This window comes from Natator depressus, chromosome 4 (genome assembly GCF_965152275.1).
Source record: "Natator depressus isolate rNatDep1 chromosome 4, rNatDep2.hap1, whole genome shotgun sequence".
NCBI lineage: Eukaryota > Metazoa > Chordata > Testudines > Cheloniidae > Natator > Natator depressus.
Genome location: NC_134237.1, coordinates 25,160,608 through 25,185,341, shown reverse-complemented (window position 1 = coordinate 25,185,341; position 24,734 = coordinate 25,160,608). Strand labels below are relative to the sequence as shown.

General features: G+C 41.6%; 1 protein-coding gene across 3 annotated transcripts in view; it reads left to right on the top strand.

Moving 5' to 3' along the window:
- The window catches only part of UNC5C (unc-5 netrin receptor C), a 342,715-nt gene that overhangs the window by 285,056 nt on the left and 32,925 nt on the right, over window positions 1-24,734 (top strand). The window contains exons 8-12 of one of the 3 annotated variants that reach the window (XM_074950645.1): window positions 6,233-6,289; window positions 8,040-8,231; window positions 9,538-9,677; window positions 9,750-9,882; window positions 12,492-12,579. In XM_074950645.1, coding sequence (XP_074806746.1) covers window positions 6,233-6,289; window positions 8,040-8,231; window positions 9,538-9,677; window positions 9,750-9,882; window positions 12,492-12,579 — 610 coding nt within the window. Of the gene's footprint in view, window positions 1-6,232; window positions 6,290-8,039; window positions 8,232-9,537; window positions 9,883-12,491; window positions 12,580-24,734 lie in introns of all 3 variants that reach the window. The other 2 variants (XM_074950643.1, XM_074950644.1) reach the window with 2 other exon arrangements.

The window sequence follows — 24,734 nt, the reverse complement described above, 5'->3', positions numbered from 1 at the left end:
TGCCTTAAGAGAATATCAAATCCTGCCCTTAGACACCGAAATTGGAAGTTATGTACCTACATGCAGAGGTGAAAGTAAGTCGGTATGCCCCGGTACAACGTACCAGCAAGAGCCGGTGCACTGTACTGGGGCAGCCTGGCTTCCCCAGGGGGCAATTTAAATTGCCTCCAGAGCCCTGCTGCTGGAGCCCTGGGGTAGGGGCTGTAGGGATTTGGCAGCTATTTATAGAGCCTGGGGCTCCCCTGCTTCTACCGCCCGGGCCCTTTAAATAGCCACTGGAGCCCCACCACTTCCAGTGGCTATTTAAAGGGCCAGGGCGGTAGAAGAGGGGAGCCCTGGGCCCTTTAAATAGCCCCCGGAGCCCCGGGCTGCTGCTGCTACCCCGGTGCGGGGGGCACTTACCTTACAGGGTGGGCTGGGGCTGGCTCTGACCCCCTCAACCCCGCCCCTTCTGCCCTAGGCCCCGCCCCTTCTGGGGGCCAAAGCTGGCCCCAGAGTACCGGTAAGTCACTCAACTTACTTTCACCCCTGCCTACATGCCCATTTTGTATTACTTAAGTGCTGATTTGAGTGACCATATTTGGACTTCAGTTGTTGTGTTTAAGTACCTTGGTTTGAAAATGTGTCCATCACACCTTCATGATTCAGAATGCATTGACCTATCAGTAATGACATATTACTCCTCCATTTACAATTCTGCATTACTGTGTCAAAGCAGAGAAAGAAAGAGCAGGGATTAAATGCTCACATTTCTCTTCTCCACCCTTGATGAGATTAAAGGGCAGTAACTCTGGAGTCCAGAAAAGGAAATACTGTTACATCAACTTATAAATCCATCTGTTGAGTTCACTGTCACATGAGGGCATCGGAGACAGACAGTGTGGCTGGATTTTTAAATGGACGGCATAACTTTATGACCACTGGTTACATTTGAAGCCTTGTGTGTAAGGTAAAGTACAGAGCATCTGCAGTTTAAAGATGGCTCATGACAGATTCAGATAGAGTGCATTAAAGTGAACAGATAGATCTTGGATACTTGATTTATTCAAGTTTGTGCTATACAAATTAAAAGTGCCGATCATAAGCTCTGGGTGACCACGAGAACTCTTAAAATACATCTCATAAAAAAAGGGACCCTAGCAATTACCTGCAGACAGAATTATCCTGGCAGCAGCATAAATATAACAAATATTTAATAAGACCCATTAACAAAATCACCAAGGAGTGCTCCCCCAACCACTCCCCAGCCTCACCCAACTCCCTGCGGCGAAGGGAGAAAAGATGGGCCTTGCAATATTCCCTGGAGGTTAAAAATTCTGTTGTGGACCAAAGAGTGAAGAAAGTTCCAAAGGCGCTCCCAGCAGTCTTACTTGTTTTATACCATGGGGAGAGAGGCCGTCTCCTAGATAGGAAATGTCTCAAGTAGTTTTTGGGTGGCATAGATAAAAATCTACAGCTCAGAATCAATCCCTGAACCAATAGACAGCTAGTGCAGTTCATACAGCATACGTTAGGGCAGGGGGCCCTCTTTTTGTTTTGTGTTTGTACAGAGACTGGCACAGTGGGGTCCTGACCCATGACGGGGGCTCCCAGGTGGTACTGCAATGCAAATAAATAATAATAATAATTAATTAATATTTAATAATAGAGCAAAAGTTAATATGCTTGCAAAGAGATGTCTATTTAGCAAGTGGGCTGCTGAGTTTTGCACCAGCTGTAGTTTCCAAATGGTCTTAAACTATAGTTCCATGTAGACTGCAGTAGTCTAATCTTGAGGTGACAAAGGATGTAACATGATGTAGTAGTATATAAGTCCACATCCCAGTAATGATTAGTGTAGACCAAAAATTCAGAGATGCTAGGTTGGCTACTATGGACATCTCTGGAAATTTTGAAAAAGGACGAGTGTCATAACTTTTTGCATAATTAGCTTTCAGACTGATGAATGTTTCCATTCCCCAAATAACCCATCTCTTAATAATAATAATAATAATTAATAATTAATTTAAAAAAAGCCAAAGTATCTTTTGCATGGAGTGGACTTTTCTTCTCCTCTGCAGGTAAATTATTTTAGGGGACTTTTTACCACATGAAGAGAAATTCTCTCTCTGCTTATTAATTCTACTACCTTCCCACAAAGTCAGGCTGCCAGGGTACCACACGTCCAGAAATTTTGTCAACTTAGTTACACCTTGGTGTCATTTACCTATTACTTTGGCATGAATCTGCTTCCTGGAGGTCAGAGCAGGAGAAAGGGAGTCGGGATACTTGGGTTCTATTTCTGACTTTTGGAGCATATCTACATTACCAGTTGCACTGATTTAATTAAATCAGTTTCTAAATCTATTTAGTTAAATCTGTGCAACCCCTTACATTGGTTTCAGAATGACTGATATTGAAATTTAATTAGTCTCAGTGGATATAAGGCAGTCAAAGGTCTTTCTACGCACCAAAGTTAACTAGACCAGTACAACCCCCTAGTGGATTATATCAGTATAAAGGATGTTTATATCAGTATTGCTATTCCTGTAGGGGAAAGGAAATAAATTATTATGGTATAAGGCACCTTTATAACTGTTTCAGGTTTAAAAAAAAAAAAGCTCACCCCTCATCACTTCCACTAAAATAGATCTACTGGTACAAAAACTGTGCGTAGAGCAGGCTGCAAACTCAAGGGAGTTGCACCAATTTAATTAAATCAATTTAGAAATGAATTTAGTTGCATTAGTGCAATTTCAGTGTGTAGACATGGCCTCTAACTGACTCACCGTGTGTGACTTTGGGCTAGTCAATTAATCTCTCTGTGTTACTATTTTCTGTATGTAAAATGGGAATAATAAATACCTCACTTTGCAAAGCATCTGAGATCTTCAGATGGAAGGCCCTATGTAAGTGTAAAGTACAATTATTCATATTTTTATTCTTCCAGCAGTAACGCACACAAGAAGTAAACAACAAAGCACCAAGAGAACCTTTGGAAATGTTACATTTTATAACAAGCCATGTGAAGAGGCTTAAGTTACTTTCCTCAAAGCAAGTTACTGACTGTGAAACCAGCTGTTCAATGCATGAGTCAGCAGCACCAGCAGGAGAGTCAAAGCCTGTTAACAGCACCTTTCTTAGTTCCCCTCATTTACAATTTTCATAATACCAGTAGAAGTCCCTTAGGTACTTGGCAAACAGCACTACTGATACAACCGGTGGGGGGGGATATCATTTTGCATGGCACTCTCTCTGAAGATGGGAGGGAAGCCATTTTTCATTATCACAGGTACTAATCTCAGCGGGTTTGCCTCATTATCTGAAGAGAATGTCCTTGCTCGTTGTCTGAGAGTGGGATCAGATGGGCCAACATGAAAACCAACAGTCTAAAGAGATACCCATGTTGTCATTCTGGGAGGGTGGCAATAATCTGATATCCCCCACTGCCACCGTCATCAGAGTGTGTCCTCGAGCCTTCTGCTTGTCTCTGCCATTTGAATTCTCTCCCTCTGTTAAAAGTGAAAGGAAAAGCTCTTTTTTTTTAAAGCTGTTTAAAAGTGCAGTTTTACTTTGAATTGTGACTCTGTAAAAAGGCACGGGAGGGCTCATGCTTATTATCTCTCAACGATTTCCAAACCAGTTATGCTCAATTGTTCTGCAAAATTCAACCTGGACTCTGAAAGTCAAGCCTGGAATAAACGTCATAAACAAGAATGAAAATTCTGCAGGCCTAAATTATGCCTTCACTGGCACCTGTGCAAGCCAATGTGGGTTTGCACAGGTGCAGCTGATTGGAATGTAGTAACCAGTTCAGTCGCTGATGCACAGGAGGGAACAGAATCCAGCTGCTTTGTCTTCGCTGTATTGGCTTTGAAAGGCTAGCAGGCCTAGCAAGTAGTAAAGCTTTATTTTTTCCATTTAAGTAAATAGATAGGACTTGCAATACTCCCATAAGGCAGATCTTCTGGATAAGAGGATGCCAGTATTATGTAGCTGCCTTTTCATAAAAGTTCTACTGTTTTAAATTAATCAGTAGCAGAGTGTATATAGAGTTAGAAGTTGCAAATAAATATTTTTAACAAATAGAAATCTATGGTGTAGTCACATCAGGATAAATTTGACCCAGAATATTTAAAATCATCTCTGTGTTTACTTACCCACGAAGACCTGAATTCAGGTTGCTGTGTTTCCCCAACCACAGATGATGCTATCAGGAACACCTAGAATAGTGCAAGTTCTGCAGCTATTTGATCTCTTTTGCGTGGTAGTTACTATCTCTCATCAACCATAGTAAGGGTAACACAGGACCCTGAACTCAAAACTTGCCAGGTTAAAACAAAACGAAAAACAGCTTCTCAGTTCCCCTTTAATGTGACATCATTTTTTTGGCTTTCAGGGAATTTTCCTGTTATAGCTCCATCTATTGGCTGGATTCCAGAAGGCATCTTTGTCTGCAGCAGGGAGGACATCTAAGACCGAATTCTTCTCTCACTGAGTTTAATAAATCCCGAGCAATTCCACTGATGTTACACCAGTGTCATTGAGAGCAAATTCGGTTCTGTATCACCTCCCCACAATAGACCAAGATGTCTTCAGGTTTCCACCAAATCCCTGAAATTTGCATATTGCATGGTGACACTGGTGCAGCTTCAAACATGAGCATGAACTGATGGTTTCCCAACCATGGACTGACTAACTGTGCTCTCACTGCCCCAGACTTTCAGCAGTTGCTTGCCTGACTTCGCTCCTTAAGAAGAGCTCTTTGGAAGCTCAAAAGTTTGTCTCTCTCACCAACAGAAGTTGGTTCGATACAAGATATTAACTCGCCCACCTTGTCTCTCTTCTCTCCTTGCATCCTTTTCATGTCCTAAACTCCAGTGTTCTGAGTTCACTAGTACGGGAGAGAAACAATTATTACTAAAGATCAAGTACGCATGTTAAAAATGCAAACAGGCAAACCTGCCTCAAGGAATCATACAAATGAGTGAGGAATGTAATATTTATAAAAGTAAGCACAAGCCAGGAATCATTGCTGGGAAGTAAAGCATAATGCTGTCCCATGGCGCTGCAGCAAAGCGCCTCTGTCATAAAGAATACCTCTGCTTGCCTCTAGTGTTTCAGTTAATTACATCGTTATGTGACAGGTAGTTAGCTTTCATAAACACTGGGTATTTTTATAGTATGGCTTTAAAAGTGCCCCAGCCTGAGCATAGGAAAGGGAGTCAGGCCCTCCGGAGTTCTCATTTCAGCTCTGACAATGATTCCCTCTGTTGCCTGGGGCATGTCATTTACCTCTCCAGACATGATTGACTTCCATGGGAGCAGTCTTGGACCCTCTGACGCATTTTCTGCACTGGTAAAAAGGGAATAAAATATATGCCTACTTCATAGGGTTCTGACGTAAACCAGCTAGAGCAACTGGAAGAGAAAAAGTGCTACTATATTATTGTAGGAGCTGGAAAGGGAATAAAAGAAAGAAAGAGATACTGTTACTGTTGATCTGTTTTGGAATAAAACTGAATTATGTTACAATTTTATCAATATTACACTATGCCTTCAAAGATTTAAAATAAATAACTCTCTGACCCCAGGTCCTCTATTGATTTTATAATGATTTCAAATCGAACACATTCAGTTTCCAGTTCAATTTGCTTGCACCCTGTGGAATTCCTATTGGATTCCTATTAGAGACAGGATAAAATAATTCCAAGGAAATCCAGAAAGAGGGTTTTCTGTATGGGCTTTGCTCAGTAAATGGGTATTTAACCTCTGACCAATGACGACAAGTCTCCTTTAGCTCTATTAGACCAACAGCAAGCCACTATAATTAAATAAAAAAACTGTTTAGAGCCTGACTGAAAATGTCCTGGGAATTAAACCATATGGCAGGGGTAGGGAAAAAAGACTTTCCATATGCTAATGATGCTTGATGTCTGAAATAAATTAGATCCATTAGAGTTTATGCTCAATAAAAGAAAGACTTTAAGCACTCCAAAGTTAGTGACTTGAGACCGATTTTGGCTCTGAAATTCAATCTGCCTACTTATTAATTCTTAGTGAGGCTCTGGAGCAGACAGGAGATGCAAAATCATAATTCTGTGCTGAATCAGAATTGTAAAGTACCATGGATTTCTTTTCCTTCCTTCTTTTTTTTTTTTTTAATTAAACCATTTTTCATGCTTTCCTTTTTTTGATTCCCTTCATTAATTTAATTTTGTTCCCATTTTTGTTTAATTTCTTTCTTTTTAAGGTTTCATTTATCCTATTTCAACTGAACAGAGAACCCAGAATGAATATGGATTTTCTTGTAAGTTTAATGTTTGATTTTATGTTTCTGGTTACTGATGCGATGCTGTTATTTGGTTCAAGATTTACTTGTAGCCCCGATACATGTGCATCGGGAAAGAGGGGCCTAATGTACAGCGTGAGTTGCATCCTGCTTGCTTACTGGAAGGGAAGGAGTGGCAGTGTTATAATTGCCAATAGACTCACGTGAGAGAAATAAAGTCGGTGAGTTCATAGCTTTTATTGGACCAACTTCTGTGGGTGGAAGAGACAAGCTTTCCAGCTACACAGAACTCTTCTTCAGACTTCAAGTCTATTTAGCTTGAAAGCTTGTCTCGTCCACCAACAGACAATGGTCCAGTAGAAGATATTACCTCACCCACCTTGTCTCTCTCATATCCTAGGACTGGCACGACTACAACAACATTGCAATCGGCTCGTGTGGCATGATGACTGTCGTCATTAATAGATGGATAAAGGAAAGGGGATTAGCTGGTGCTTGAAAGCCAGAAATGAAAGGGAGAAGCCTATTCATATCTAAGGAGGAGTAGGAAACTGTCAAATATGAAATTATTGTAAATGTTTGGTTAAAAAGAGAGAGAGAATATGGAGGAGATATAGCATCTTCAGGCTGGAACTCAGAATTCTGCTTCCTGAGAACCTGTTGATGAACAAAAGTGGGTTGCATTTTGAACAATGGAGATTTTAAGAATACATAATAGCTAAGAGCAGATAGTTTAATGAGTCCCTTTCAACATCTGCCATATCTCACCTGCAAGGGAGACTGGCTTATACCTTGGGAAAGCAGAGAACAAAAAAATTCTTTCACATGCTCTAAATTAAACCACAATGGTGCACGAGAAAGATTTGATCTGTTTGCAGTTTCTTCACTCTGTATGCTTCCTCTAACAGTGCAATATTTCGCGACACACACAATACATCAATTTTTGATCATGTATTCAGGCCTTTTGGAAACATATCTGGTAGAAAGTGGTGCGTAGGTATTACCCTGGGATTAGCTCCAAAGTTATGGTAGAAACAGATAGCAAAAATCTCATGGGCAGGCCTTGTTCCCAAAGGAGACCTACAGTGAATTTGGCTGCCTTTTGTAAATTACGGTATTCCTTGTTGAATTTTGCTTTCAGTAAATGGTGCTTGCTTCAGCATTTGTCCAAGCATTTGTCTCATTCCACTAATGAGATCTCAGCATTTGTTTTGCTCTGTTTTTGCAGGATTTTTGTCTCAAATGGGGTGTAGGGGAAGGTAGGACATGCTCTGGAAAGAAACTAATGACTTGGAATATTACACTTAGAAAAATATTCTAACTCAGTACACACACATTATCAGGACATGTCAGGCGTGTCCACAAAAAGTGGCCTTTTATTTTTAAAGGAAGACATGAAGTAAAAAACCTTTTTGTTATCCAATGTACCACTAAATTAACATTGAATTTTTCGCCAGGAATTGCTATGGTGTTATAGCCCGTTTAGCTAAATTTGCTTTATAAGTCTAGTTATAAATGGTTTGTTATGCTGCCTAGTTACTAGATAGATAGCTATATAAAGCATGAGAAAATAGCTAAGAAAAATCTAGGATAATTTTTCCACTGAAAGGGAACAGCCCTGTTATACAGCTTTGGAGATGGATTTTCAGTTAACCTATAAAAAAGGTAACAAATGTCTGAAGGAAATGACAGTGATATGGATGTATATTATTGGAAATTCCTGTGATCAGATATCGCTGAACAACGTTTCATCCTTTTGTCCCTCCAGCTGCTCCTGACTCAGATGACGTAGCTCTCTACGTTGGCATTGTGATAGCTGTAATCGTGTGCCTAGCTATTTCAGTGATTGTGGCACTATTTGTGTACCGGAAGAACCACCGTGACTTTGAGTCAGATATTATAGACTCCTCGGCACTAAATGGCGGATTCCAACCCGTTAACATCAAGGCTGCAAGACAAGGTTAGTTGTCATTTCATTTCACGTAGATCAATTCAGGCAGATGCTGTAAGGAAATGGTCTTTAGGGTTGTATGAATTATATTGCTAGATGCTAGTTGTCCCTTCATAATAAAAAGAAAGGTTATGCTCATTTGTTTCTTATAGTCAAGTGCTAAAAACTTACGCTGGGATTTTTCAGCCCTACTCTAGAGCATGAAACAGAGGAGTATAAACTTCAGGAGAAAAAGAGTGAGAAAGACACACAGAGACACGAAGAAATAAGGGTTTGTATATAAGTCAGTGGCAAATACATCATTGGCTACAACAGAAACAGGATTCATTCTACCATGTCTTAGAATAATACTCTAATAAAGTAATTCCATCACATTATATTTCCCATTTTACTGTCTGATAATCATATTTACTGTGACCTCTCTGACTGCATGGAGAGAGGTGTGGGAAGTATTTACTACTCAGAGATGAAACATTGCTCTGGGTAAACAAGGCGCAAGGTTCAGTGGGTGGAAAACATAATATAATGGTCAAAATGTCTGTCACCAGTTAATAATAGCATAATTATTTGCAGACATCATCAGACAGAAATTGAACACACACAAAGCCAAGACTGGCTCTTGGAAGCTACACATTATTTGGGCTGAAACTTCTGGCTTTTGATGTCATTCTTTGTGTATTAAAGTTACATCAAGAAAAAAGTAAAACCGGCTAGGAGAGTTGTAAAAATGGAACATTAGCAGGAGCAGCACTTCCTTTGCCAAGGATTTGTTTAAAGCTAAGCTGCAGAAGGCACTGTACAACATACCACTGGTGACAATCCTGCATTGGCTGTGGGTGACGAGGAAGATGACCCCATCGGTCTTTTCTATCTCTTCTTTCTATCATTCTGTCTTTGGACTGGTTGAATAAATAGGTTAATGATTCTCATACTTAGCATTTATGGAAGGACCATTAATTAATACAACTGGTTTTGTCATAGTGAGTCTTTTGTACTGAGGCCTGGCGTGTCATATTTGAAGTCAGAGTGCAGACTGGAAAAGAATACATGTTAAAAATCCTTGGAGTAGGGTTGCACTTCAGGTTTGTGCAGCAATTACATTCTATAGCGATAGGGCCTATGTAAACCCCTGGAGATGTGTGGATGGATACAAAAGGAGAAGAATGTCAGTCCGTTAGGGCTTTGCTCATCATTCCCTTCAGTATGAAGACACGAATAGAATGGAACCACTAAATCTTCACGCAGAAGGAAGTCCTCAGCGATGGGAATACAGCCGTGGGTAACACTGTGTTGTTTTTTCTCATTTCTAACACAGATCTCCTGGCAGTGCCACCAGACCTCACATCTGCTGCAGCAATGTACAGAGGTCCTGTCTACGCCTTGCATGATGTCTCTGATAAAATCCCAATGACCAACTCTCCAATCCTTGATCCACTGCCCAACCTGAAGATCAAGGTCTATAGTACCTCGAGTGCAGTCACTCCCCAGGACGACCTGTCTGACTTCTCATCCAAGTTATCCCCACAGGTAACTCAGTCTCTGCTGGAAAACGAGACCCTGAACGTGAAGAACCAGAGTCTTGCTCGGCAAACAGACCCATCATGCACTGCTTTTGGCACCTTCAACTCCCTTGGGGGTCACCTGATTATTCCCAATTCAGGTAAGTACTGCACATATCAGCTTCAGAGGTACCGAGTGAGATTTCAAAAGTGGTGGTGGTTTGGTGGTTTTAAGCAATGCCTTCTATCTGTTCTTTTCGGCAGAAAAAACAAGGTCGCTGCTTGGAATCTGCCTTTTCTGTGTTTAGCTCAAACAGCATTTTTTTTCCATTCAGGTTTAACTCAGCTATTTCACATATCCTTTCCCAAAAGTCCTGGTCTTCTTTAACAAGAAATCAGAAGACTGTGACCACTTCCTTCAGAAATATTAGACTTCAGAACTTCCCTGTGTGAAGTGGCATTCAGCATCCTTGACCTTTTCCTTTCATATAGATCCGCCCAAAAATCCAAACAACCCAACTTCAAGCCAGAAAGACTCACTTTTGTTATCGTACATAAAAAGGACAAATTAATTAGAAAACAAATCAGTTGTTCCAGTTCCAGTGTACTGCAGACCATGCAATGCTGAATCAAGACAGCAGCATACTAATTTTCTGCAGGTGATTGAATAGTTTGCCTAACAGAGATTACATGGCAAAGGAAACCAGGACATTAAGTGTGTCTTTTTCATATTTCTTTCTTAGAAGCTTTTCAGGAACTGCACAAGTTAGTAAAGGGGAAAAAAAACCTAAGTTCTGTTTACAGCTTGGGAAACAGCTACGCTGTTATTTAGCTGGATAGTAGGACTCCAGTTAACCAAAATTTTCAGTTAATCCAGCTTCAGTGTGATGGGCTATTAAGAGAAGTGGGCTGGGGTGGATATTCAAATCTGGTAGAATACCAAATCTTCACCACATTCAGGGCCAGCTTCTTAAGTGTTCAGCACCTGCAACCAGGACCAGATTTAAAAGAAACGAACAAAAAACACAACTGCATTCCTATTTAGACACCAAATGCAATGGTTAGATTTCCAAAACCCCTTAGCCTCTGGTGATCCCTATTCTTCTTACTGGATGCTGAATGCTTTTGAAAATCGAATGTGTTTCATTTAGGGGCCTAAATGGGTGCTGAGCTGTTCTGGAGAAAAACAAAATCTGGCCTGATTGTGGTTTGCTGAGCTCTGCTCAAAATCTAGTCTATAGTGCTGTAGACCTGAAGTTCAGGCTCTTCTAGTTTAGAGGTCCAGTTCGTTCTCAGGTTACTTTACACTGTGCTTTCCACATGTGCTCCAAAGTCTGTTAGACATATATAATTTAATTCACATATTAACTTCAGTTTGTAGGTGAAGAAGTACATATCTATTGCTAGGGGCACTTTAAAAATAATTAAAACAAACAGGAACAAATATATCCATCAGCTCTAACCCAATACGGTGGGCTTCTAGTAATATTTACCCACCAATTAACAGTCAAAAGTCCCTATAATCCCTCCCTGCACATCTGAGGAAATACATGGGTGAGGCAGCATGCCCAGAAGCTTAATGTACCTGGGCTGTGACAGACCCACAGGGAAACAAGTTCTGAAGTCAAAAGGCATTCATGAAAAACAGCCTGCGAGCTGTACCTTCCCTTTTAAAACAGTGGGGAGGGACTCCAGCTCAAACACATCCACTGGTCACAAGAGTGGATGTACTGCATAGAGAGAGAGGTGGTTTCATGTAGCCAGGCCCCAAACTATTCATATATTGATTAGGACTGTCCAGTAAATCATTTTGTAAGGCCATTTCCTCTCTCTTTCTCTCTCTCACTCTCACACTGACACTCACTCTCACACTAATATCCTTGTGAATATTCTGTTAATAGGTTTGCTTCAGCTGTCCAGTTATAATTTTATGCAGGAGAAACTAAAATCCCTACCATAGATTACTGATCGCTCCAGGTCAGCAATGGCAGCTGGTCCAGAATTGCCCGGCTGCGTGGACTACTGAGTACTTGTGCCTCGTGGTAAAAAGAACTGTCCATTTTCTGGGGAGCCAGTCACTACATCTGTGAAACTGCCATCACGAAGGCACAATGCACTGCAATCAGACACATCACTAATTGCCACTAACTTGTGTTCAGTGCAGGGCAGACTTGACCGGCCAAGACTGGGTATTGGAATCTGGACCACTCTTTATGAATGGGCATATAAGGGATGTCAAGTATCCCCATTTTGTCCTAACTATTGAGTAATTAGAAGTTAAGTACCTCTAAACACTGGATGCTGACCACATGACCAGCTCCTCCCAGAAAGAAATGGCTCTTGTTGTTTCTTGGGCCAGTATTCTGCTGTTTGGGGGTTTTGTTGTTTTTTATTAAAAAAGAAATGCCTGGAGAGAGGTGTTCCATTGCAGCTGTTTGAAATTTTAGACAGAATTGTTGGTTTTCCCCCCATTTTACAAAGTAGGCAACAGAGTAACCATCTGTTTGTTCTTTAAATAAAACAAAGGGGGAGGGGAAATATCCAGTTCTCCACTCCAGTAATTCAAAACAGACACATGGGAGGCACCGGTAACCAATCAAGTGACAGATACAGAAGCCAGGGCGACAGTAAATATTACCTTATTTCTTGGGGGTTGATTGGGAATCTGGCATGTAGGGCTTCGTCATCAAATCTCCTGTCATTCTTCGTCAGAGACCTGGTTGCCTCTCTTTCTCCACTTCCTTTTATTTGTGTCTCTTCTGTTTTACAGGCGTAAGTTTGCTGATCCCTGCCGGGGCTGTTCCCCCGGGAAGAGTCTATGAAATGTATTTGACAGTTCACAGGAAGGAGAACATGAGGTAAAAGACTCTACTTGCAGTTCATTTGCTTGAGCACTAATTATGGAGAACGGGACCGAGAAAATATACTAACTACAATCTCTGATCAGCAGATATTTATGCAAAGCCAATTGTGTTGAGGCCGCTTATTGGTTTTAAAGCAGACACAGGTGAGAGCTGAGGATAGCCTGGCCACAGAGCCAGCTCTGATATTTGCTTTTTATAGGTTCTGTAAAAAGCTTTCAAGCTTAGGGGAGGCAGAATCCAAGTTAGAAGTGAGAATAATGAATAGCAAGAATTAAGTGCAGCAGGAAGAGAGTCTGGTAACCTTCTGCAAAGGGCCTTTGCACAGTTGAATAGAGGAGGGAAAAGGGCTGCATGCTCCATGCTACCCTGGGGACCACAAATCCCAGTGGAGGAAGAAGTGGTTGGGAAAGGATAAGAGGGTACATTGGGTCATCCATAGGGATGCTATAGCCTGTGCATTGCCTCCTGTGCCCACCAGAGAGCACCGTTTTGAGGCATGGCTGCTTCCCTTGGGTCACTGCAGCTCCATGCTACCCACTATTCAGAGCTGAGGCTACATATCACAATTAGCACAGGCTTGCCAACCTTGTGTGCCTGTGCAACTGTCCAGGTTCAAGCTACTTGGTCAGCATATCACCTCTCTAGAATTCCCTGCCACTTTCCCAGCCAAATGGGAGGCACTTTCCAGCTGGGCCTCATACACCCCTCACCAGGCCCATGCCTTCCTCTTCAGAAGACCGACTCTAAATAGGGCCAGCACTGGAAGAAATTCCTTCCCTCCATGGCTCCCAGCTTGTTTGCAGTCTTGACACAAGCCTCTGAAACCAGATGTGAATTTGAGGGGAGGACATGCTAAGTGTTAAGCCAGGATAGGATGCAGCCCTCTGATAGCCTGTTCAAATGATTAATTATTATCATCACCATCAAATTTCTACCAAGCTATCATTTTATGAAATAAGAGCCCATTTTAATACAGGAAAATGAAAAGTACTTGCTAGTTAACTCACTAAAATATGATTCAGAATGTGGACAGAGTCTGAGGTCAGGTAAAATTTTCAGAAGAGCCTTAGTAATTAAAGGAGACTAAGCCCCATTTTCAAAAGGGAGTTAAGCACTTTGGAACCTAAGGGAGAGACTTTCAAAGGCCCAGATGGTATTTAGGCACATACAATTATGTGCCTAAGTGTCGTTTGTGACTTTGAAGCGCTCCCCTTAAGTCTTGTGAAAGACAATGAGACTTAGGTTTATAAGTGCCCAAGTCACCTAGGGATAGATTTACAAAGGTGTTTAGGTGTCAAAAGATGCAGGTAGGTACCTAGTGGGATTTTCAAAAGCACCTAAGCAAGTGCAGTGTACCTTCATAGTCACTTTTTTTCAATCCCACTGGGCTCCTCTCTGCATCTTTAAGGTGCCTAAATAGCTTTGTAAATGAGGCTCCTAGGCATTTTTGAAAGTTTTACCCATAATACCTAAAACAATGAGGAGTCCTTGTGGCACCTTAGAGACTAACAAATTTATTTGGGCATAAGCTTTCATGGACTAAAACCCACTTCATCAGATGCATGGAGTGGAAAATACAGTAGCAGGTATATATACACAGTACATGAAAAGATAGGAGTTGCCTTCCCAAGTGGGGGGTCAGTGCTAACAAGACAATTCAATTAACAGTAGAATACCAAGGGAGGAAAAATCACCTTTGTAGTGGTAATGAGGGTGGCACATTTCAAACAGTTGACAAGAAGGTGTGAGTAACAGTAGGGGGAAATGAGTATGGGGAAATTAGTTTTTGTAATGACCCATCCACTCCCATTTTTTATTCAGGCCTAATTTGATGGTGTCCAGTTTGCAAATGAATTCCAGGTCTGCAGTTTCACATTGGAGTCTGTTTCTGAAGTTTTTTTGTTGAAGAATTGCCACTTTTAAGTCTGTTATTGAGTGACCAGGGAGACTGAAGTATTCTCCTACTGGTTTTTGAACATTATAATTCCTGATGTCAGATTTGTGTCCATTTATTCTTTTGTGTAGAGACTGTCCAGTTTGGCCAATGTACATGGCAGAGTGGCCTTGCTGGTACATATCACATTGGGAGATGTGTAGGTGAACAATAGTGTGATAGTGATAGCTCCTGATAGTGTGGCTGATGGGGTTACGTCCTATGATGGTGTCCCTTGAATAGATATGTGGACAGAGTTGGCACCAGGGTTTGTTGCAGGGTTTGGTTCCTGGGTTAGTGTTTTTGTCGTGTGGTGTGTAGTTGCTGGTGAGTATTTGCTTCAGGTTGTGGGACTGTCTGGAAGCGAGGACTGGCCTATCTGATACTGACTAACCGAGCAACCACTCTGAAACCTGTCACCATAATACCTAGTGGTTCTAACAGAGGGCTGAGAGTGAGAACTTCCAGTTTGATATTCTCCTCTCTTCACCTAACCTTCTCTGTGACCTAGGACAAGTTACTTAGGGCTAGATTATTACCTTTGGCACACATTCAGAGCCTGGGGTGAGACATAGGCTACATCACCCCAGGAAGAATGATTCAACATCGTCATTCTGAGACACACTGCTGAATCTCAGTACCTTGCTTGCTCCCAGGGAATAGCAATTTTCGGCTGCCCTCTACCATTAGCAAAATATTATCTAACCCTGCACTGGCTCAGCTACTCCAGCCAATGAGTAGGGAATGGAGCCAAGGCTCTACCTGTTCCCCACCCCTTCCTGCCCACCTGCTCAAGGGAGAAAATGTAGTCCTGCTTCCTCCTAGACACCCAGACACAGGGGCTAGGTAACTGGCACCCTGATATACAAAAGTGCTCCTTACTCCTTACTTCCCGGCATGTGGTCCATGTCACAGTCTGGCCCTTAATGTTGGCAGAAAGGAGGCCTAAAAGGGCAAGGTATTACTAGCAGCAATTTGAGCAAACCCGCTGAAGAGAAAGGAGAAATCCTATTCGTTAGGCTGGAATAACGTGCACAAAGACTAAATGACAAATGCAAAACTAAGTAATCATTACACAGTGTTATGCCTCTTTGTCCTCCTTATAGCTAAATCCATTTTTTGGCTCAGCCCTTTGATAGCTTTTGTTATGCACTTAGCCACAGCTGTTTATACACCATACAATACTGAGCACTGTTCTCTGGCTTGCTAGTCTTTTGAACCATGTGAAACATAATCTGTTTAAAGAAAAATTAAATAAAAAAGACCTTCATGCTTACATTATTCATGCCCTCTGTTTTGAAAATGGCTAATTACAAAAATGGCCTCGTCTATATTAACATGCCATATTGATTTTTTTTCCACGTTACTTTGGGCTATATTTTTAAAAAGACTAGCAACCTGTACTGAAAAACTGTCCATCTCTTGAAGAGGGAAACTATAGCTAACCCCAGGAGACTTTCCTGTGGCTTTATTTGAATGGTGCAGCTGAGATAGTGTCCTATATTAAATTTCTCTGCCCTTCTCCACTGTTTCACTTCCTTCTGGAAGGCGGAGTATGTGCAAATGAGTCACCCAGAAATTACTCCTGCTAGTTCTTCAGACATGGAAGGAATCATTGCCTCTTCTCCCATTCCGTGATGGGCACCCAACGTAGCAAGCCAATCCTTGTTTTGACTTTCCTTTAAAGGCCATAAAATCCACGCTACATGATTCATGATAGCAGTTGCACTGCAGGTGGTACTGTGCATCTTGGAAAGGGCATGTTTAAAGTAGTGCTACCTGAGAAGCAGAATGAATGTGTGTGTATGAAGGCATGAATGGAAGGAGGAGGTCTTGCAGCTGCAGGAAAGACTTTGTGAGCGAGGAGAACATGAGGTCAAATATGCCATGGAGGAAGCAGAGCACATCATACATATATGGAGGTGCCAGTTGACTCTAGGGGGACTTGGCATAGGCTCATTTCACCAGGTGATCAGACATGGTAAAGAGTATGCAGAGCATAATGAGATTGTTCAATCCCAATCCGCTACTACCTTACTTTCTCCAGAAGGGAGGATGGCCAGTCAGCCACTTGCAACTTTTTCCCAGATTCCTATACTGCAGAAAAGCCTTCTGAGGCCCACTTCCTCCTATGCAGTATGTCACATCAGGCTGCTGCTAACTGAGATTCCTAATATGGGGACCATTAAGTGATAGTGGATAATTCAGATATGTATTTGACTTAGATTTTTCCCAGCACCTCTTTAGAACTCCAGGCTCTTTACACTTTCTAAAAGCAAAAGTGTGTACTATATTTAACATGAGCTACTTAGGCCTAGATTTTTAAAGGTATTTATGCTCTCAGTGTTGAAACTCCTAATTAATTTAGAAGCTTAAATCTCATTTTCAAAAGGGATTTACGCATGCAGAAGCCAAAATCCCATTGACAGATGATGGGATTTAAACTCTTAAGTGCCTAAATCACTTTTGAAAATGAGATTTAGACCCCTAAATCAGTTAGGCCTTGCAATGCTGAACACAGCAACACCTAAATACTTTTAAAAATCTGGGCCTTATTGCATTATCTGTAACCATTCCTAGAGCACTTAAAACTGCCCCAGGCTCCATCAATCACTTCCCCAGACATATTATACTACATATTATAACACCACAGTCACCCAGGTTCCAACCCATCTACCTGTCCCCTCCTCAAACACCCAGAAACAGCAATGTGGTGAATTTAATGAGCAGCACATAGATGCAGCAAGCTAGCTTGCACTGCTAAAGACACCCAGAAGAGAATAATACATAAAGGACTAGCTTCAGACATTCACTTTTTAAGGTGAAGTGTGGGCTTGAAGTTTGGAAAATAAACCCTTGGAAATCCTGAGGAGTTTAACTTTGTGTGTGTACCCTGCATAGATATTTTCATCAAACTGATCAAAATAACTTATGGGAAATGTATTGTGCCTAGCCTGAAAAATCCTTTAGAGCATTTCCAGCTGATGACATTTGAAAGTCCAAATATAAAACTGGAACATGGGATTTATAATGGAAACTTTGAGCCAGACCTTGCTCTCAGATATATGAGTGTAACTGGGAATGGAATTTGGTCCTCTTAGACTTACCCTAAGTAGCATAGCGAGAGTAGCACAGAGTTTGGGGACATATCTGCAGCCCCCTGAGATTTAGTTCACACTTGTTTCAGAAAAATATGAAGCAATTCTAATAGCTCAAGCTAAATCAGGACTTTCTTCCTCAAAGTCCTGCAAATCCCTTCCCTCTCTTTCCTCCCATGCTCTTCTAAACTCTTCCCCGCTAGATCGATTTTGCAGGAGCCCTCTAGTAATTAGAATTTGATAGAGTTCCCTCCACAACCTAATAACGCTGTTCTTTCCGATGACTGAAAGGACTGGGTGTCGGAGCACTGTGAGGCTTTTCTTTCATTTCATCCCCATTAAAGTGTGTGAGATCAGGAGGATCTCTGTGAAAATTTTACCTTTCCTGCAGTGAAGTGGGGCTCTAATGGTTCATAATAATTGCTGGTGCCCCTTCAAGGCAGTCACAGGACAGTTGTTTTCTGTAAATGTGTTAGGGTAGGGACAGGCAAGAGTGGTTTTCTCTATTTACTGCTTTCTAGCAGGATGTTTTTCTATATGATTTACTCCTATTGCTTTGAACAGGGTGGGCTGCCAGCTGGATCCCACTTGGCAATAACAGAGCTGAGTGAAGCTTTCGTGTTGACCTTGAACCCAATTGAACTAAGCCAGAGTTGAATGTTCACTATGTTTGTGAACTGGTTGTGGTGGGGAGGAGGATGTTTGCATAGTGGGGAAATGCGCAGAAAAATCCACAGGAATGTTCTCCAAACAGGCGTCCCTCCTCCTGGCCAACAGCCACCCTCTTCCCACATGTCATCAGACTCTCTGCACGCCATTGCTGTCTTCAGGAGTGTGCTCAGTGTCCTCTTTCCCTCTTCGCTGCCTCCTGGGGCTAAGTGGCCTTCTCCCTTGGCCTATGGAAGTGCCACATCTACATTGTGACCTTCAGCGGAATTTCAACCAGGGGCCGTCCTACGTAATGTGTCTCTTTTGTTGGGGAGGGTCAGAAAATATCCTACTTGAATTCCATGGAGCAGCAAGTCAGGGAAATGCTCTTGTACTGCAGTGGCCGTGCACTAAGAGGTAGAAGTTTGTAGTTTCTCCTAACAAGGTTGCTAGTCAACTCTCAGGTCTTACCTAGCAATCATGTGCTAAAATATGAAGACCAATTGCCTGTGGGTTCTAGGGAATCCATGCAGGTTCCATTGGTATCTGCTCTGGCAGCTTAGTGCAAAGTTGCTGGAGTGGGAAGTGGAGGGTTTTCCTATCCTGTTCCCCTGAGTATGAGAGGGAATGATTCTGTCTGGACCCCCCACCCGAGGACCGTTCGGATGAAATGCAGTGACAGTGCCTGATGGAACATGGGGAACACCACTCCATGCGAACGTTTCCAGAAGGGTTCGCTGGGCTTGGGAGGCAGGAGGCGGAGGAAGAGACAATCTTGTTCCTCCCTCCTCTTGGAGGCAAAAGTAGATGAGTTTCTTGGATATGTGTGTTTTACAGCCTGGAAAGTTGGGGGGATTGTTTCTTTTGGGCCAGAGCTGGCACTAGGAATAAGAAGACAAAGCAATTTTTTAGGGCCCCGAGCAGCACAAGGGGCTCCCCTATTCACTTTTTTAGTATGTGTTGGAGGGGTGGAATATTGGGGCCCCCAAAAGGTCAGCACTGGGGTTGTTTGTCAAACTCAAACCTTCCAACAAACCTTAATCCCTCATGCACCAAAGTACAGGCTTCTGTTGAGCATGTTATTGCATAATTAGCCATTAAGGGGGCTTTAAGTCTTCTTCTGAAACATCTGGAACCTGTCATTGCTGGAAACAGGCTTTTGTTCTTGATGGACCATTGATTTGATCGTGTATGGCAGTTCATGTGTTCTTACGTGAACCAAACCCTGTAGGCTTTGCACAGCTTTAGGAAGAATGTTATTAAACATGGCACAGTGAAGGCCATCAGGATTTTGTTCCTGCACCAGGCACTCTAGTTTAATATGTACAGCAGGAGACACTGCAGAGATGCAAATGAGGCTGCATTTCACAATACCAGGGAAAGTGCCCGGTGCTCTTCAGCACAGCTGCACAAAAGTCCCAATTTTGCTTTCTGGGTACAGAATAATAACAGATATTTATACAGCACCTTTCATTCCAAAGCACTTCATAGCTGTGTAGAATCAGCACCAGTAAAATGCAGCTACTGCAGCTGTTGGGGAGAGGAAGTACTGGCCATTGGCTCTGCAGGGAAGACCCATATGAAAAGTACCACTGGAAATCTAACAACCATAAAAGGCAGACAGGACCTGAATTCTGAACGACACACCCAAGAGACCCACTTAAACTGAAACTTGTGTGGATTTCAATGTATCTACCTCAGAAAAACAAAGAGGGCCTGCGACAGCTCTGCCATGATTTGAACCCATGACTCTGGGTAGCAGAGGTATTTCAAACCTTGTGTTGAGACAATTAAGCCTCCTCCAGAAACCGATAACGGTGGAATTACTGATTAATTTGCTCCAGGGTGTAAGTTTTCCATTTTCACCAGTAAACTCTTAATTTGAGTGGCCAAAAAAAAAAAATCTGCTAAAACCCTCTGCCCCATTCCCCTCCATCCCATTCTCCCCAACTATCCTAGACAAAATTAATCTTCTAGATTCAGCAGTTTGCCCATTAATGTCAATGAAACATTCAAAACAAAAGCCAAAATGCTCCAACAGCCATTGAAGGGGAGAGAAACTTCATTTCTTCTTTCCTCCATAGATAGAACCAGGCAGAAGAACCCTGGGATCAATCCAGGACACTAGGTTTTAACTTAAAAGGGAGAGAGACAGCAAAAACATGGACCAGCAGTAAAGAGAAAATAAAATGTCCCTCTCTCCAAACTTCCCATTAACCTGACTAGAAGGGTGACCATCTGTTGCTATGAGTTATTTATTCCTCTCTGCCCACTCCGTCCTCTGCTTCCTATTTTGTTGTGGGTTTTTTTGAGAACAGCTATGGTTGCCGGTAAAATCCACAGTTAAGCACTGCTGACAGCAATGCGTGCCTGTTGAAAAGGGGAGATTTCTCTGAGTGCTCCCATCTGCAGCCTGAATGAAGACAACAATGGCCAGAAGGTCATAACTACCTTAATGGAAGTGATATGTTTTATTACAGTGGGACCTACTTGAATGAATAACTCCATTAAAGGTATAAAGCTGGTTGTGAAAAGTCTGTATATTATGAATAAATGGGGAATTTTAATAGCAGATTGTTCTTAATTAGCAAATGTAGGAGGGAAAAGTGTCTGGCAATGTTTTAAGAACTTTCAGTTGTTGTATACTTTTCACCGGTAAACAATGAGCTGAATTCTGCTCTCATTTACACCAGCGTAAACCAGGAGTGGCTCCTCTGACTTCAGTGGAGTTACTTCAGATTTATACTGATGTAGCTAAGGCCCCAGTCCTGCCAAGCACATAAACAGATGACTAATCCCATTGATTTCAGTAGGACTGCTCTCATGCTTAATGTTAAGTATATGCTTATGGGCTTTGTTGAATCAAGGCCTGCAAGAAAGATCTGACCCCATTATTTGTAAAGATGTTGGTAGGTTTTCTCCCTTCAAGAAAATAATCCCCCTTTCCTCCATCAAACCTAAATCCAGCACTTGAAAGGGGTCTTCTGTGACTCATAGGAACACAGGAATTGCCATACTGGATCAGACCCAAGGTCCATCCAGTCCAGGATCATGTCTCTAACATTGTCAAGTACCAGTTGCTTCAGAGAGAGAATGAATAATCCCTAAAATGGACAATTACAGAATAATCTGCCCACAGGGAAGTTTTTTTTCCCTAATCCCCATCAATTAGTGGTGGAAACAGAAGGGTTTATATTTCGATTATTTTTATCCTAGCTAATGCAACTGTGTCTGTTCTCATTAACCATATTTATGTCTACTCCTTTGTTTGGATGGAAATTAGAGACAATTAGAGATGAACAAAATCTGTTGGGCCATTTTCATCCATCCCTGTGGCAATTGCAGGATGTTTTCTCTATGTTGTGTACTCCATTGGGTTGTCCAGACTAATTTTAAATGACTCATTTTTCAAAGTTTCAGCTAGTTGGTTTGGGAAACTTTTGTTCAATCCAGTAGATTTCAGTGTCCCTTTTATGCAGTAACCTAGATGCAGTCTCACTAGAGCTGTGTAGAGAAGGGATTATCACTTCCTTGAACGTGTTACTTGCCTCTTCCTATATAGCCCCAAATCATACTGGCTTATTTTTTTGCCACCTTATTACACTGCGAGATGACATCTAGTTTGACGCATGCTGTCAGCCTACATTTTCTTCACTTTTACTGCTTTCTTTGCTGTGACATAACTGTGTTTTGGATTGTTCCCCCGGAACTATTAGCTTGCATTTTTCTAGAATTAATAGTTTTTGTATCCTGCCTATATTTTTAACCTCTCTAAATCCCTTTGCATTATTTCCTTGTTTTCACTGGTGCTCACAACAACTGCCTTTTTCATTATTCTTATTATTTATTTAATGAATGTGCTATTATTTATACCTTCCTCTAAATCATGAGTAAAAATGTTGGGTGAAATCCTTACCTCACTGAAGTCAGTGAGAGTTTTGTCACTGATGTCAATGGGAACAGTATTTCTCTCATTAAATGACACCGACGTCTGTTGCACTCCAGTAGACTAAACCTCCTTACATTGGTGTTTTCAAGGGCTTAAAGTGGGTTAGGTTATCTGTAGTCACAAAATTGGCTCAAACATTAGAAAACACTGAGTTGGGTCAGTTGCTAGCAAATGGTGGATGATGGGGCAGGAGTCAGGGCCTGCAGCACAGCCAGTCTCCAGGCAACCTAATGAGTACAGGTGGCCTGTAGTAGGCTGCCAGATTGACTGCCCAACCTGATTGGTAGGAAGAGTCAGCAGACCAGTTCTGAAGCCCAGCAGCAGTTCAGTGGCTGCTCAAAGCATTTGCCCATGGCTGCGATAGCTCCTGCCCTGCTTGGCCATAGCCTTGCCTCGCTCTGGTAACCTGGTCCTGACCCTCAGCTCCAATTCCTGACTTCAGCTCTGAACCTTGGCTCTGGCATCTGGCCTCTGATCCTGCCTGTGATCCTGGGCTCTGATTCTTGACTAATGACTCCTGCTCTAACCACTAGGCATGACTGCCCTCATCCGGGGCACTGACAGGTAGAGTCTGAGTGTGCATTTGACCGGCAAATAGAGAATGCGGCATCAATTGTCCCCACAACTGTATGTTTTCTGTTCTTTTCTGGGCATGAGGCGATTCATGATGGTGCCATGCTGTATATGCCCAAGAGAAGGGCACAAGCACTGAGAAAATGTTTTGTGTACACTTAAAATTGGAGATAAATCTCCTAGGTATGCTTTTGTCTTCTGGTTTTTCAGTTACTATTTACTACTTGGGGAACACCATGTGAGACCCCACTTGTCTCATCATTATCAGGTCATTACCAGCTTGCAGCTATGCAGGTTGATGCAGATAGCCTGACCTCCGTGACTGGCATATTAGTCCATTTGACCTTTCCTCTCTAGTGTTACATCTCCTTCCCATCCCACTCAGAGACTATTTAACCATTCTGGGCCTGGTTCCCCACCACACTGCAGCTTGTGTAGTCATTTATTCCTGTGCAAAATGGCTGTAAAGTGGTTCCGTTAGGACCCGATAGTATTTTATGCTTAATTTGCACTCGGTTTGTGCAAGCGTAAATGGCTGCATACGTTGCAAAGCAGACCAGAATCAGGCCCTCTCTCTGTCTGAGCCCTAACATTTGTTATATTGTAATGAAAATCTGTCATAGGCCAATGACTGACTTAATACTTCTTTGAGATCGCTTTAAGTGCTGTCATTACTTTTTTTATTATTATTATTATGGCCAGTCAGCCTCTTTTTATTCCATACACAAGTGCTTACATCCAAGCCAATTTTTAACTATTCAGGCAAAAAAATTTAAGATACTGTAGAAGAGGCTTTACTAAAGGCAAGATACATTATACCTGCTGCATTAATTTTGTCCACTAATTTTATAGTTCAATCCAAAAATCTATCATGTTTGTGTGACATGACTTGTTCTTTATAAGTCAATATGCTTTTTCCCCCCGCCCTCATTGTTCAGTTGCCCTGAAGATGGAGTTAAGTTAACCAGATGTTTAAGTCTGTGGGTTTGCCACAGCTGTGACTGTAAATACAAAAACTGTGATTTTAAAGATTTTCTAATAACAAGTCATGCTCTTTTTAACCTACTGAGAAAGACTCCTCCAGGAGTTTTTACAAATCTGAATCCACTAATATCCAAAGTACTGTAGTACAGGAGAGAAACGTAAGTCTGTGAATGGTTTAAGGTATTGGTTATTTACTGCTAAATTATTTAAATGTTATTTATTGAAAAATAAGGAATATTTTGTTGAAAATGTGACCTTGTGATTTTGTGTGTCTTTTGTAAGGGACTTATCCAGCTCCCAATGAAATCAATGAAGAGACTACAAAATTCAGTCGAATTTTTTTCCCTATAAGTGGTTGGTTGTTCAGGAGTTTTTGTTTTTTGTTTTTCCATGTCAAAACAACACGGTTAACAGATGATAGTTGACAGAATTGCTGTATTTTACTCTTTTTGAAAGATACATACTACATTTGTTACTTTTCAGTCCATGACTTTTAAAAAATAATTACCATTAGTTTAGTAAATTCATTAGCTAATTGTCATAGGACACACAGATATATATAATCTGGATTTGCTATTTTATAGAGATTTCAGCTTTTCCATGTCAGCCTTCATTTGTCTGCTTTTTACCAATAACTGTAGTGACAAGGGGTAGAATTTTCAAAAGCACCTAAGTCCCATTTTCAAAAATGACTGTCAAAACTTGGCTTTCAATGACTTAAGTGCCTGAGTCACTTTTGAAAATGGGACTTGGGCTCCTAAATCACATAGACTCTTCTGAAAATTTTACCCAAGGTTTACATTATTTTTAGCATTTTTTTTTTTTTGGTTGAGACAAAGGCCCTGATTCTGCAGACATTTACGCACATACATACTTTTGCTAATATGAGTAGTCCCAAAGAAATCAATGGCAAAGTTTAAATGAATACAGGTCCATACATGATTAAGTGTTTTCAGAATTGGAC